Source organism: Physeter macrocephalus, chromosome 11 (genome assembly GCF_002837175.3).
Source record: "Physeter macrocephalus isolate SW-GA chromosome 11, ASM283717v5, whole genome shotgun sequence".
NCBI classification, from domain to species: domain Eukaryota; kingdom Metazoa; phylum Chordata; class Mammalia; order Artiodactyla; family Physeteridae; genus Physeter; species Physeter macrocephalus.
Genome location: NC_041224.1, coordinates 170,639,970 through 170,654,757, shown reverse-complemented (window position 1 = coordinate 170,654,757; position 14,788 = coordinate 170,639,970). Strand labels below are relative to the sequence as shown.

The window sequence follows — 14,788 nt, the reverse complement described above, 5'->3', positions numbered from 1 at the left end:
CCTGTTCATAGGTCTCCAGACCACAGTGCTACCCAGCTTGACCTGGCCTGCACTCACTCTTGTTCCTGACAGCTGGACATATTCATTATTAGTGGAGCTGGCGAAGAGCCTACAGGAGCCAGCCTATGGATTCCTCTTACACTTTAAGCCAACTTGTCCCTTTCCAGGGCTCATGACACGTTTAAGTAGGATCTTAGAGTGACTCTTGGTGTTGGATAAACCTTGGCGTTAAATCTTAGATTTGCATAAAATCTTAGAGACCATCTTGACCAATGTTCCACTCTAAGCAGAAATTTCTTCTACAACTTTCAATATAGGTTCAGGTGTTCATAGCACTGAGGTGGGTCAGGGAGGATGGTAGAGAGATTGAGCCGGGAATCCAGAGGGTGTCACCATCGCTGACACTCAGTAGGTGCTGTTGTTGCGTTAGTTCCCCTATGCTTCCCTTTGTGATCCTGCTCCAGAAGAGACAGGCAGTAATGATGCTGGGGTGGCATCGGTGACTGAGAAGAAAAAATATCTTACCTTGCTTGCAATTCTGTTTCCAGACATTGATGAATGTCGCTATGGCTACTGCCAGCAGCTGTGTGCGAATGTTCCTGGATCTTATTCCTGTACGTGCAACCCTGGTTTCACCCTCAACGAGGATGGAAGGTCTTGCCAAGGTATGTGATATGACTGATAACTTGAACACAATGTGAAACCCTAGATGCTGTCTTCTTCAGAGTCTGACAGATTATGTTGGTGGGAAACACTGTTGTTAAAGTGTATTTCCACTCATTGTCACTGCCTGCCCATCCCATTGTTTACGGAAACCTGAGATCCTAACTGAGGTTATGTGAAACATGTCAGAATGTACTCTGAGTGCTGCCGAAATTAGAACCACAGCCATCCACCAGCTGGGAGCTTATGATTTCATGGATTTGCTTCTCTCTATGTATCTGCTATCCACAAGTAGCCTTGCCAGCTTTTTTGGCCAACCAGAAATGTTCTCACATGTCCTATAGCCTGAGTTCAATTCCCGAGGCCCAAAGAGAGATGAGGAGAGAGGGCTCCTGATTCTTGATGAATTGCGAAATATTCAGGTACACCCTATGCAGCGTTTTCACGGGCAACTTTGATGCCTCTCCTTAGTTTCCCCTCACCCGTGTTAGGAGGGCCTGTTATTTAGCAGAGCATCCGGAGGTGGTGGTAACTTCCCCTACAACCCAGCATTCCCCGCGGTAACAGAATGAAAGAAACAAAGGCATTTTCTGACTTTCACATGATCGCTTCAAATACTGATAAGTAAGAAAAACAAGTTCCAGGCCTATTGCCTCCATCTGAAGGCTTCTTCTGCTCAGGAAGGGAGTGGGGGACTCAAGACCCAAGAATTAGTGCAAGTCCTGCCTGGCCTCAAGCTCCCAGCCCGCTGCCCAGGCCTCCAGGCCCTGGCAGCTGCCCCATCCAGGGTGGAGGCAGCGCCGGAGACTCAGAATGAGGTCTTTGTTTGGAGCCTGTCACCAGGTTTTGCAGGATCCATTTCCTTGTCACACCATTCGAGGTCTGGCTGGCAGGCTCCTGGCCAGCTACTTGGAGGATAGTATGTCTCCATTAGTTTAATCGTATCTAAATCATTGGGTAAACAGGAAGACATCAGCGTTATAGAGTTGGATCCTGGATTCCTTCTAAGTCTCTCTTCCAAAGTTGGTTCTGCTGCTTGTTCCAAGAAGTCTCGACTGTGTTCGTCTCGCCAGGAGAACTCATTTTCTTTTGAGAGCAGAGCCTGGGCTGGGAGCTGGAGGGAGCTGATAGAGCAGGGAGCGGGCGCCTGGCTCCTTTGCTGCTGCGATAAGCAGCTTAGAGCAGATGCAGGTTTCTCTGTGCCAGGGCTGGATGCTCGAGTTGCCAGCCCAGGTTTTCCCCCAGCGCCCACTGAGGAACAGCCACGCACAGAAGAGCCAAAAGGCCTATGTGTCCTTCAGGGACCGGCCTTTGACGAGGAACAGTTAACATACCTGGCAGTGCCAAGTCCAGCAGTGTGATAAAGCAGCAGGCATGGCATCCAGGCCTGGACACTGGGCACGTGGCCACTGGGATATTGCATCAGCAGGGCCCGCGGCAACACAGGATGTTACATACTACAGTGAGCTTTTGTATTCCTAATACCTCAAGCAAGGAAGAGTGCTTTGCCCTCCCTCTTCAAAGCATTGTCACGTTTGTTCATTTCACTGAACCCCAACAATAACCTTATGAGGTAGGCAGGACAGATGAGGAAATCGAGGCTCAGAAAGGTTAAGCAACTTGGCCAGAGTCACACAGCTAGGTGGTGGCAGAGATGAGTGTAGAACCGAGGGTCCAGCCTTCCTGTCCAGCAAGTCGGAGTGGGATGCGGTCTTCTCCCAAAGGACTCCGAAGGGCATCTGGGCACGTGTGCCTGCCAGGGCTGGCGGGAGAGGGCAGCCAGGGCCCAGCAGGCAGAAGCACAAGCAGCTGAGAGCTGTGAGAGAGTGGCTGTAAGCTCATTTGCCTCGCATGGTTAGCACCCGGCCGGAGGCCGAGGACTGCAGCCCTTCATGCTCACTAGTGCTATTCTGCCTGAACTTGCACTCGACCGCCTGGCACTACGACATTTTCCTGGCCTCCTGGGTGGACAGCCTCTAGACTCCCATTGGGCACCAGAGGAGACTGGTATCTCACTGGACCCTCCATGCATGGCCGTCTGTTTTTTCTTTCCCCTCTGGAAGTTTCAAAGATGCCGGGAGGCAGGAGCTGTGTGGGCATGGGATCGCCCTCTTCTTTAAGAAAAACTTCTCAAGCCACTTACCTTTCAGCTCTGAAAGCCCTCAAATCTCTGTTAAGAGTCTTCAGAGGTTAACCTGGACTTTGAAGGGGATAGAAATTCTCTCAGCTGGAACTTTGGTCATTGCCCTATGGAGCGTGGCCGCAGGACGGGGGAGCTCAGAACGGGTCAGCTGATGCCATCCTACAAAGGGGCTCCCTCCTTCCCTCCCCCTTCTCCGAGCTGTGCGGAATGAATCTCGGGTATTGTGGAAAGACCCCTGACTTATGTCCCAGTTTCAACTGTGCCGTTGTTAGCTTGGGGAATTGGGCACATCTCTCAACCTCAAAACAGAGGTAAACATCTTTGTTGACGTATAATTGACGTAAAATGAACTGCACTGTTAAAGGTACATGATTTCATGCACTTTGACTTATGTATACCCCCATGAAACTATCACCAACTCAAGATAATGAATATTCCATCACTCCTTAAAGTTTCCTTGTGCCCCTTTGTGGTCTTCTCCTTATTCTACTGAACTTGTAACATGGGGTGGGGCTGATGGTCCTAAAACAGTGCTGTAAGTATCCCGTGAGTGTGAGATCCTTTTGTAATAATCAGTGACATTATTTCTGTCTAACTGTCTTAGCTCAGGCTGCCATGACAAAATACCATAAACTGGGTGGCTTAAACAACAGAAATTTATTTTCTCACAGGTGGGGAGGCTGAAAGTCCAAGGTTAAGGTGCCAGCATGGTTGGGTGCTTGTGGGGCTTCTCTTCCTGGCTTGTAGGTGGCCGCCTTCTCCCTATGTGGCCCCACCCTATGAGTTCATTTAACCTAAATTACCTCCTCAAGGCCCCATCTCCAAATATCATCACATTTGTGGGTGAGGGTTTCAGCATATGAATTTTGGAGGGGACACAATTCAGTCCACAGCAATAATGAATAGAGTTATTATCTAAATTGTCATGATTATTTACCTCTTTACCTGAAACTTCAAAGTCAATGGAGGTGAGGGAAGAGCTAACTGGGGATGAATTCAGTCGGTGATGGGAAAGAGCAGATGTTGCCTAGAAATTCCTGTTGGTGAGCCTTGGAGGGTGGACTTCCTAGGAGGTGTATACGTGTACATGTGTATACATGTATATGATATGTATACATGCCATTTCCACCCTTCCCAGCTTGCAACCCCAGAAGGGACGTATGAATGGAGGCCCTGGTTCTTCAGTGAACACTTTGGGCTCTGAGCTCTCCATCTGATTGGTCCTAGATGGAGATCCTTGGTGCCTGTGGATCTGGTCTCCTAGTGGTAGTAATTTTGTTGCTGGTGCATGTTATTGCCTAGTTAGTGCAAATGTTCTGTTGTGGGAATGGTCAGTGATGTGCTTTGGTTTTCCACAGACGTGAACGAGTGTGCAACTGAGAACCCCTGCGTGCAAACCTGCGTCAACACCTATGGCTCTTTCATCTGCCGCTGCGACCCGGGATATGAACTTGAGGATGATGGAGTTCATTGCAGTGGTAATGGGCTTGGCGTTGGAGACTTCCACCTGTACTAGGGGCACAGGGGCGGGGGGTGCTTTCTTCACAGGTGTTTCCTCTCATTTCCCGGACACATCTCCAGTTTGGGACATTTTCCAGTGCAGTGGGTCACAACCACACAAAACAGAGATGAGTCACTTCCCGAAAGGTGGAGTGCAGTCCCATGTCCTTGTCATTTGACCCTTAGTGCAAAAATCAGTGGAGCTACCTTTTAGGGTCTGACATGACGTTGAAGAGGAAAAGGAGTTGCCTAATATCGCATGTTGGGTTGAGTTATCTGTCCTCACCCAGCACTGAGTCAAGTCTTGGGGATAGTGCAGATAGTACTAATAGAATAATAGCAGGAAGAAGAGCAAGTCTCACAGGGTAGGGTTGGGAGGGGGAGTGTTGAATGAATGAGACTGTGTATGTAAACTATTAAAATCTCTACAGTCAGTGCCCAGCTCCAGGCCTGGCACACTGCGAGCATGCAATAACTAGTTTGCGAATCAACTAATGAATGATTGGATGTTGAATGAGTAAAATCTTAATTTGTTGTGAAAACATAGATGGCTCAGTTGACCTTTCGCAAATTCCTTCCAAGCCCAAGAAGCTATGACTCTGCCCAAGCTGGCGTATGGACATATTATAACTTTCTTAGAAACGTGTAAACTCTTGTAAACTCCTTGAGAATAGAGACAGCATCTTACTCATATTTGTTCCCGTAGCATCCTGCACAGAGCCATGTACAGCTCATCCTTTGCTTAATTTTTCCTTCTTTTCTTTCGTTCCCTATTTTTTGTAAACATTGAATTAAACTCTATTCCATCCACTTTTAGCATCGTCAGCAATTGTAAACGAGCACAGTACAAATTAATGATGCTTCCCTGTATTTTTCAAAATGAGTGGGCCATACCCGAGGGTGTGAAAATCTTTTTGTCCTCCAGAATGGAAAGTTTCCGAATCCTGGGTTTCATGAATGGGACTTGTGTAATAGCTTCACTTAGGACTGGAGTGTTCTAGGGACAGAATTCTCTGAAACAAATGAACACTTCTCCCCAGGGCCAGGAAAGCCAGAGCTGCAAGTAGGCAGTTACAGAGAGCCTTAGATCGATTAAATGTCAGTCCCAGAAACAGCCATAAAATACCCTCAGTCATGAAAAGCTACTTTCTTCCTAGATTTCACCGCCCCCCCCTTCCTCCTGCCGTGGCACTCTTTTGGGGAATCTGGGCCAAGGAACTAAAAGGTGGAAAGTTTAGCGTTATGAGATGGGATTATTCGTTTTTGGAGAATTGTCTGCCCATCCACAGATGGTTATTGGCCACCCGCGCAGGAGGTATGGGAGAGCGACTGCGGAGTCAGACGGAGCCAAGTTCAAAGTCTGGTTCTCCTGTTTAGTACTTTCCCTGGCCAAGTCACTTCCTGAGCCTCAGTTTCCCCATTTGTTACAAAACAAACCAACAAACAAACACCTTCACAGGGTGCTCATAAAGATTAAATGAGCGGTAGTAACTAAGTATCATTATGTGTTAACTTACTTTCTCTAAGTGTAGTGTAAGAGACTTTTTGGCTTTTCAAGAAGCCATCCTTGGTGGTTTGGCAAAGATTTTCAGTTGACTCACTTTAACCAAAATGGCCATCTTCTCCACGTTCACCACAATGCCCACTTTCTTGTCCGCTGCGGGCTTTAGGGCTGGCCCAAGAGTAGGCAGGGATGTTTTCAGGGAGTTTGCTGTATGTCCCCTTTCTGTGCTGCTTGTTTCGCCCCCAGGAACTGTTACCTTCACTGTGTTATCCCAGCTAGTGGGCCCCCTCTGTGCAGCCCCAGACCCTTCCTAGCCGTGTCCCTTAGAGATTTGCTAAGTGAGCTCACCCTGGAAACCATGGTGGGTTCTCATGTGGATGCGTGAAAATGGCCTCATGTGGGCTCCCTGCCAGAACCAGCCTTGTATTTCAGCTTTTGTATTTCAAGTGGAGGATGGAGCCACAGCCCTTAGTAAAGTCTGGGGATTGTGACCGAGATAAACTGAGCGGGTCTGTTAGGTGGAGGTGGGTGCTACCCTCTCCATCTGCACTGGGGCTAGCCCCGCTCAGGGGATTTCCCAACCCTAGGACTCCCCAGATCCACCAGTTTGAAGTCCTGAGCATGATTTACATCTAGGGAGACATTATGGCACTATGCTGACGAGTGTAGGATCTGGAGGGCCACTGGCCGGGTCCAAATCCCAGCTTTACTGCTTACTCAGTACCAGGAAATTTAGTTAAGTTACCTAACTTCTGTGAGCCTCCATTTTCTCTCTGTAAGGTGTGGTTAGTAATTGCACCTCCTTCTAGGGCTGAGGTGAGGATTAAATAAAATGAGGCATGTAAAGTATCTAACCCACAGCTTGGTATAGAGCGAGCTCTCAGGAAATGACAGGTTTTACCACTGCTTCTACTAATGGTATGAATGGAATCTACAAGTTTAACAGAAATAAGCAGGACACTCTCTGTTAGGTTGGCTGGGGCCAAGACCAGACTCTCTGAGGCTCCCGGGGAGCAGGAGGCGGGCAGGACAGAGCAGATCTGACTCACTGAGTGTGGTTGTTTTTTTTAGCATCTATATTGGAGTATAATTGCTTTACAATGTTGTGTTAGTTTCTGCTTTACAACAAAGTGAATCAGCTATACATATATCCCTGCATCTTCTCCCTCTTGCGTCTCCCTCCCACCCTCCCTATCATTTAAATTTTCAAATCAGCCTCCCAGTTCTGCTGGCTCATAACCTGTCGCCCAAAGGCCCCTGGGAGAAAAGGGAAGGAGTTTTTCCCTCTCGAATGTGAGAGACATCAGGCATGTAACACCTGGAATTATCAGATGGTGGAGAAGGAGCCTCACGTGCGCTGACACCCTCTCTGGGTGATTCCAGAGAGCAATCCGAGGACATGTCACATGGGGAAAACAGAGAAAGCAAGTTTTCGGGAAACAACAAATGAAAGAAAAACATGTTTTCTTTGGCGTACTTATCTCATGAGGCTCAAATGGGGGCTCTGTTTGCCAAACGCTGTGTGTGATGAACAGTTGGCTTTTCTGGAACGTCTGCTTCTGCATCAGCGGCCACAGTCTAAAAGTTCTAAAAGTTCAATGGCTCCCCCTCCACGTCCCCACCTCTGCGGCTGGAGAGTTGGCCCAGCACCAGGTCCCACGTCCCAGGGATCACCTGAGGCAGGAGGGCCACCCCATGGCACTCCAGTTTTCTCTTTCAAGGAGATTTTTGGACACAATGAAGTTGTTTTTGTTTGTTTGGTTTTTTGTTTGCTTTTTTAAAAGACTTTTTTGATGTGGACCATTTCTAAAGTCTTTATTGAATTTGTTACAATATTGCTTCTGTTTTATGTTTTGGTTTTTTATGTTTTGGTTTTTTGGCCAGGAGGCATGTGGGATCTAAGCTCCCCGACAAGGGATCAAACCCGTACCCCCTGCATTGGAAGGCGAAGGCTTAACCACTGGACCACCAGGGAAGTCCCTGAAGTTTTAATATAATTCACACCCCCTGGCCTTCTGGAGATGTCCCTTTTAGTTGTGATTTTAGGAATAATATTGTTTCTCAACTTGCAGGAGATTAGAGGGGAGTTAGCCCTGGTAAAGTTGCCCTTTCAGAAGACTGGGGCCAGTGAATGTTTTTAGGTCTGGGGGAAGAGCTCTGCACCCAGAAAACTCCAGCAGGCAAACAAATCTCACCTCCAGAGGTGGAGGGGGGATTCACCTATACAGCAAAAATGAGCCAGTGATGAGTAGATGATGTAGCTGAGCCAGAGGCAAAGGGTGTTAGAAGCTTGATGGAGACAGATTTCAGCTCCATGTAGGAGAGAATTTTCTAACAATTAGAGCTGTCCAAATATCAATGGGCAGCCTTGATAGGTAGTGAGCTCCCCATCACCAGAAGTGTTCAAGAAGTGAATTAGCAACTTCTTGGCAGTAAAGTTATCCTATGTGTCAGGGGAGTGTGGAAGCTGGAATAAATAAAGCTGGAATAGCACTAAGCTCCCATCCCTGGGTAGTCTGTGATTATAAACAGCAGGTGTAACTTGTCTCTCCCAGATATGGACGAGTGCAGCTTCTCTGAGTTCCTCTGCCAACATGAGTGTGTGAACCAGCCTGGCACGTACTTCTGTTCCTGCCCAGCTGGCTACATCCTGCTGGATGACAACCGAAGCTGCCAGGGTAAGGCTGTTCAGAGGGGCCTGGCTGTTCAGAGGAGAGGTGTGTGGTGGGGCTGGCTCAGGGGGGTCACCTGGCTGTCTTCACCAGGGGAAGGTGGCAGAGGTGAGGGTGTGAGTGGGTGCTGGTGACTCCCAGAGTGGCAGGCTCTGGACAGGATACCTGGGCTGGTGCCTTCCTGCCCTGCAATCCATCCTTTGGCCTCAGAAAGGACAAGGCCACTCTCGCTTCTGGAATTAACTCTGGAGATACAGGTGGCTGGTCATGCCTTCCCAGGCAGATCTCTGCGGCCCCTCTGAGGACTGCTCCAGACCCAACCAGGATGTCTTATGGCCTGGCCCTAGTCCATGAGCAGGTTTTCTTATGGCCCCTGCAGGGAAGCCTGGTCAGCTTTTCTCTACTGACTTCCTAGAGAATGGATGCTGGGGATACCTCTCACCTCCGACTGCTGTGTCCCTCCAAGGGTCAGGACCCCAGGCTGTGAAAGGGGTGGGTCTCCTCCGGATTGGCTGTTTGAGATGATTTCCCTCCCATGCTCCACTCACTGGGGCAAGTGGAGAAGGCTGGTAGCTGAGCAGCAGACTCATTTTCAGCTCCTTGAACCTGCCTAACCCAAACACTAAGCAAGAATTCTCCACACAGCAGTGCCGGGCAGTAGAAATATATTGTGGGCTACAAATGTGAGCCACATGTGTAATTTAAAATGTCCTAGTAACATGTCCTAGTCACATTAAAACAGTAAAAAGAAACAGGTAAAATTAATTTTAAGAACATATTTTATTTATGCAATATATCCAAAATATTACCATTCCACTATGTACTCAATATAAAAATTATTGGTAAGATATTTTACATCCTTTGGTTTTACTAAGTCGTCAAAATCTGGTATATAGTTTCCACTTAACAGCACATCTCGGTTTGGACCAGCCACATTTCAAGGGCTCCATGACCACGTGTGGCCAGTGGCTGCCATATTGGCTAGCATAGCTCTATAGAAACACCAGGCAGCCCCCCCCACCACCACCCATTCCCACCCATCTGGCCTGTGACCATCACCTTGGAAGCGCTGCCTGGCTTCAGCCTCTTGTCTGCTGTGCATTTCAGACATCAACGAGTGTGAGCACAGAAACCACACGTGCATCCTGCAGCAGACTTGCTACAATTTGCAAGGGGGCTTCAAGTGCATTGACCCCATCCGCTGCGAGGAGCCTTATCTGCGGATCAGCGATAAGTAAGTCATGGCTTCCCCTGGGAAATGGGAACATGGTGAGGGGCCTGGTTCAGAAGGCTGCCAGTGTGGTGTGAAGGATACACACACACACACACACACACACACACACACACACACACACACACACACACCACACACACACACACACACACACACACACACACACACACTGTTCTTTACCACTCCCCCACTCAAGATTTTCTAGAAAGCTAACCAAAAGGAGAGGCAGGGTTCATGAACCTCCTTTTCTCTTTAGTGACTTTGTTCTGGATACACAGGGTCTTTTAGAGCTGGACTTCTCAAAGGTCACGTGCATAGGAACCACCCAGGATCTTGTTAGCAGGCCGATTCTGATTCTGTGGGCCTGGGGTGATGCGAGACTCAGCCTTGCAGACAAGCCTCCAGGTGAAATGGATGCTTCCAGTCTCCCTGGACCTTGCTGGGAGTAGTGAGGGATTAGAGAGGTCGTTAGAGAGTTCTCAGTAACTGAGGATACCTAGCTTGCTCTAATCAAGTTTTTGATGTCACAATAGTGATTTTTTAAATTTATTTATTTATTTATTTATGGTTGAGTTGGGTTTTTGTTGCTGCACGTGGGCTTTCTCTAGTGGCAGTGTGTGGGCTTCTCATTGCAGTGGCTTCTCTTGTTGCAGAGCACGGGCTCTAGGCACGCGGGCTTCAGTAGTTGCAGCACACGGGCTCAGTAGTTGTGGCACATGGGCTCAGTAGTTGCGGCTCGCAGGCTCTAGAACGCAGGCTCAGTAGTTGTGGCACATGGGCTTAGTTGCTCCGCGGCCTGTGGGATCTTCCTGGACCAGGGATCAAACCTGCATTGGCAGGCGGATTCTTAACCACTGCACCACCAGGGAAGTCCCACAATAGTGATTTTACAAAGTCACCAGATGGCAAATATTAGAGTTGAGGAGAGAACTAAATTGAAGACAACCTCTACAAGGTGAATGCCCTAGGACAGTGTTTTCTGCCCCTGGTGTATTAGGAATTCCTTTTCCTTCTCTTTAGCTCCTATTTAACCATCTGAGTTCCTCCTCAGCCCACGTGCGCACGTGCGCGCGCACACACACACACACACACACACACACACACACACGCACACATGCAGGGATGTGTTCTGCCCTTCTCTCTTCCAATCAAATGCCCTGAGCATCACCCAGCCCTCCCACTGGAGATAAAGGGATGAATGGACATGCCTATCATTCATGCCCTCTAGGGATGCAGTTTCTAAGAGAAATCCACAGCTTACCAGTGTGTTTCCTGCTCTGATCAAAAGCTGGACAGGGGCTTCCCTGGTGGCGCAGTGGTTGAGAATCTGCCTGCTAATGCAGGGGACACGGGTTCAAGCCCTGGTCTGGGAGGATCCCACATGCCGCGGAGCGACTAGGCCCGTGAGCCACAACTACTGAGCCTGCGCGTCTGGAGCCTGTGCTCCACAACAAGAGAGGCCACGATAGTGAGAGGCCCGCGCACCGCGTTGAAGAGTGGCCCCCGCTCGCCGCAACTAGAGAAAGCCCTCGCACAGAAACGAAGACCCAACACAGCAAAAATAAAATTAATTAATTAATAAACTCCTACCCCCCGCCCCAAAATTAAAAAAGATGGACAGAAGAGGACAAAGCAGGGACAAGCTGGTCCCTTAGAGATGTCTTCACTTGTTGCTAAGAGCTGTGCTTCTAAGTAGCCTTTAGAATAGGGTTCTTTGATTTCTGGTTCCAGGGCCCTTTGCAGCAGAGCAGAGCTTCAGGCTGCCCTCATCAGCTCCCATTCCTGGTTCTCCCGGGTTTCTCCAGGCCACTCTTGTCTGTGGTGGGGACCTGACCCGGTGCAGCTTGCAGCACTGAGCTGGTGTTACTGGCGAGGTCCCCGACTAGCCACTGAGAACCCTGGGAGACTCCCTGTCTCCAGGCCCCATTCCAGTTTCACTCCAGCCACCCCCATCCAGCTCATTTCCTCGTTCAGGGGTCCTGCACTCCTCCCAACCTGAACAGCACCTGCTCTCACCTTCACCCATGCCACAGAACGCCCAGCCTTCTGGCTCCCATGCCCACATTTTCTGTCACATGGAAGGCATTCCTGCCATTGCTACATGGACAGATTTGCCCCATCTTTCAGATCTGAGCTCCAGTGTCACCTCTCCCAGCCATCCGTGATCCTCCTCAGCTAGGAGCCATCTCTCCCTCCTTCAAGCTTCTTTTAGGAAACAATTCTTTTCTGTGTGACACGTGACATTTTAATGTGGCCATTTTGGCACCCGGGACATTTTGACTTGGATATTTTGATGGAGCCTTAAAAAACAAAACTCTAAAAATTCCCTTTATACATTCACTTGTGAAATGTTAGTTGAGCTCCTGTTCTGTGCCACATCTGCTCCCAGGTGCTGTGGTGTTTGCTCTTATGCTAGCGGAGGAGGAGACAATAAACAAATTGTCATATAATGAATCCATGATCATAGATGGTAATAGGGGCTGTGAACAGGAAGAACAGAAATTTACAGAATGAGAGAGTAGGCTGGACCTGGTCTAGCCTGGATAATCCGAAAGCCCCTCCGAGGAAATGACTCTTGAGCTGGAATGGAAAGGTGAGTCGATCTTAACAGAGGGTGGATGAGCAAAGCGGACAGTGTGTGCAAAGGCTATGAGACAAGAGGGACCTTGACGTCTTCAGGGACCGGAAGAAACTGCAGCCTCATGAATGACATGGACAGTGACCCAAGAGGAGGTTAGAGAAACTGACAGAGACCAGACCCCGTGAGGTTTTAGAGGCTAAAATGGGTGTTGCGTTTTTGTCCAAGTTGTGATGGGTGCCACCGTAGAACCTTGAAGCAGGATAGAGACATAATCTGATTTATGTTCCACAAGGAGCACTCTGCCTGTGGTGTAATAGATTGGAGTGGGAGTACCCTCTACTCCATCACGGGAGGCCGTCACAGAGGTCCAGGTGAGACAGTGAGTGAGACAGTGCACTGACAATGGAGATAGAGTGGTTGGATTTGGACTACATTTTAGAAGTAGAACTGATAGGTTTTGAATATAGATTGGAAGTTAGGGAAAGTGACAGAAGCACAGCAATGCTTACTCCCAGTTTTGGCCACCAGGGCATAGATCAACAGATGTTCTCATCTTGTTATGCACTCTGACCCCCTAGGGGGAGTCTCAAGGATGGGGTGAGAGATGGGGGTGCTTAGGGATAAATCAAGGGGTGTCTATAACAGGCATACCTTGGTAATGAGTCAACTTCATACTATGATAATGCTATTACTATTGTTTCAAATTAGATGCTTTGTATTAGAGATGTTTGTGTCTGTGATTTATTTCGCCTGTTAGAGAGTGAATTTAAGATCAGGATCTTATTTATTGTTGCAATTAATGTCCTAACATCTTAAAGTCATGTCCTAATGTCGTATCTTATACATAGTGAGTTCTGAGTGCTTGTTTAGAGAAAGAAAATATTGAATTATATTCCACACAGACTGGGGTGAGTGCAATAGAAAATGTAGAGTGACCACTCAAGACCTGTCAGTCTAATGTACTTTCTCACTTTTAAAATTTCTCAGTGAGTATGGATGGCTGGGGAAGTGAAGGGCTATGCAGCACATTTTTCTGACTAAATATGTGACAAAGGTGAGGTGCATTAGAGGGTGTCCCCAGTGTTCTGAAAACCAGACCTCTCAGGTTTATGCTCTAGTAGCAAGAATAGCTGACTGGCCAGAACAGGCCATTCTCTAGGCAACAGGGAGCTCACCTACATGCTGGAGAGCTTTTAGACCGGATCCGGGAGTAGAGAGCCTCTACAGTTACAGCATTTGGATGGTAAAAATGGGGTGGCCTCCTTTTCAGTGTTTTAAGCGAGGAAGTAGGTACATCCAGCATCTGGAAAGGATTTCCCGAGTTCTCACATGATTTCCCGTTCCGACAGCCGCTGTATGTGTCCCGCTGAGAATCCTGGCTGCAGAGACCAGCCCTTCACCATCTTGTACCGGGATATGGACGTGGTGTCTGGACGCTCTGTTCCTGCTGACATCTTCCAAATGCAAGCAACGACCCGCTACCCTGGGGCTTATTACATTTTCCAGATCAAGTCTGGGAATGAGGGCAGAGAATTCTATATGCGGGTAAGAGGGGGTGCTGAGTGATGGTCACCATCTTCAACAAGGTGTTCTGTTGTCTAGCCTGGAACATGCTTCTAGAAATAGGCCAGAGTGCAGCCAGGAGTGGCAGGTGTAAAGGCAGGAGAGGGAAGTGGATGCGAGTCAGACTCCAGTGTCCTGGTTCCTCTCACCTTCTGTGTCTTGCGAAAGTTGCTTCTCCTCTGTGAGCCTCAGAATCCTCAACTGCGGTGAGAAATCAGGCCAAGATGCAATTGTAGGTCTTTCCTCCTGCAATTCTTCTTTTTTTTTTTTTTAACCATTTAAAAAAAATTGTAGTATAGTTAATTTACAATGTTGTGTTAGATTCAGGTCTACAGCAAAGAGATTCAGTTATATTTATATAGATATATCTATACCTGTATCTGTATCTATCTGCATATGTATATTCTTCTTCAGATTCCTCCTGCAATCCTGTGGGAGAGGAATTCACATATCCATTTTTTCCATCCACTCATTTAACAAATACTCATCAAGTACCTACTATGGCCTTCTAGAAACTAGAAGGACTTCTAGTGAATAAAACAGTCCTGAATCCCTGCCCTCATGGCACATACATGGCAGTGAACTTAAAGGCATTCCTCACAGAAGTGGGCTCTAACCTCTGTTGTCCAACACAGTAGCCTCGTGGCTCTTTAAATTTAAACTAATGAAAATGAAGTAAAATTAAAAATTAGGTTCTTCTGTTGCACTATCCACATTTCAAGGGCTCAGTAGCCACATGTGGCTGCTCTATTAGCTCAGATATAGAATAATTCTGTCATCATAGAAAGTTTGATTGGACAGCACCAGCTTATCCATATCGGGAAAAAAATTTAGAGCACACATCCTAAAATATATTTGCTTCTGGGCTTCCCTGGTGGCGCAGTGGTTGAGAGTCCGCCTGCCGATGCAGGGGACACGGGTTCATGCC

General features: G+C 48.0%; 1 protein-coding gene across 2 annotated transcripts in view; it reads left to right on the top strand.

The window, feature by feature from the left end:
• FBLN5 (fibulin 5) overlaps positions 1 to 14,788 on the top strand; it is an 89,539-nt gene that overhangs the window by 66,444 nt on the left and 8,307 nt on the right. For both annotated transcript variants that reach the window (XM_007105047.3, XM_007105045.2), the window contains 5 exons: positions 549 to 665; positions 4,165 to 4,284; positions 8,366 to 8,488; positions 9,590 to 9,716; positions 13,647 to 13,842. In XM_007105047.3, the coding sequence (XP_007105109.1) occupies positions 549 to 665; positions 4,165 to 4,284; positions 8,366 to 8,488; positions 9,590 to 9,716; positions 13,647 to 13,842 (683 nt within the window). The remainder of the gene's footprint in view (positions 1 to 548; positions 666 to 4,164; positions 4,285 to 8,365; positions 8,489 to 9,589; positions 9,717 to 13,646; positions 13,843 to 14,788) is intronic.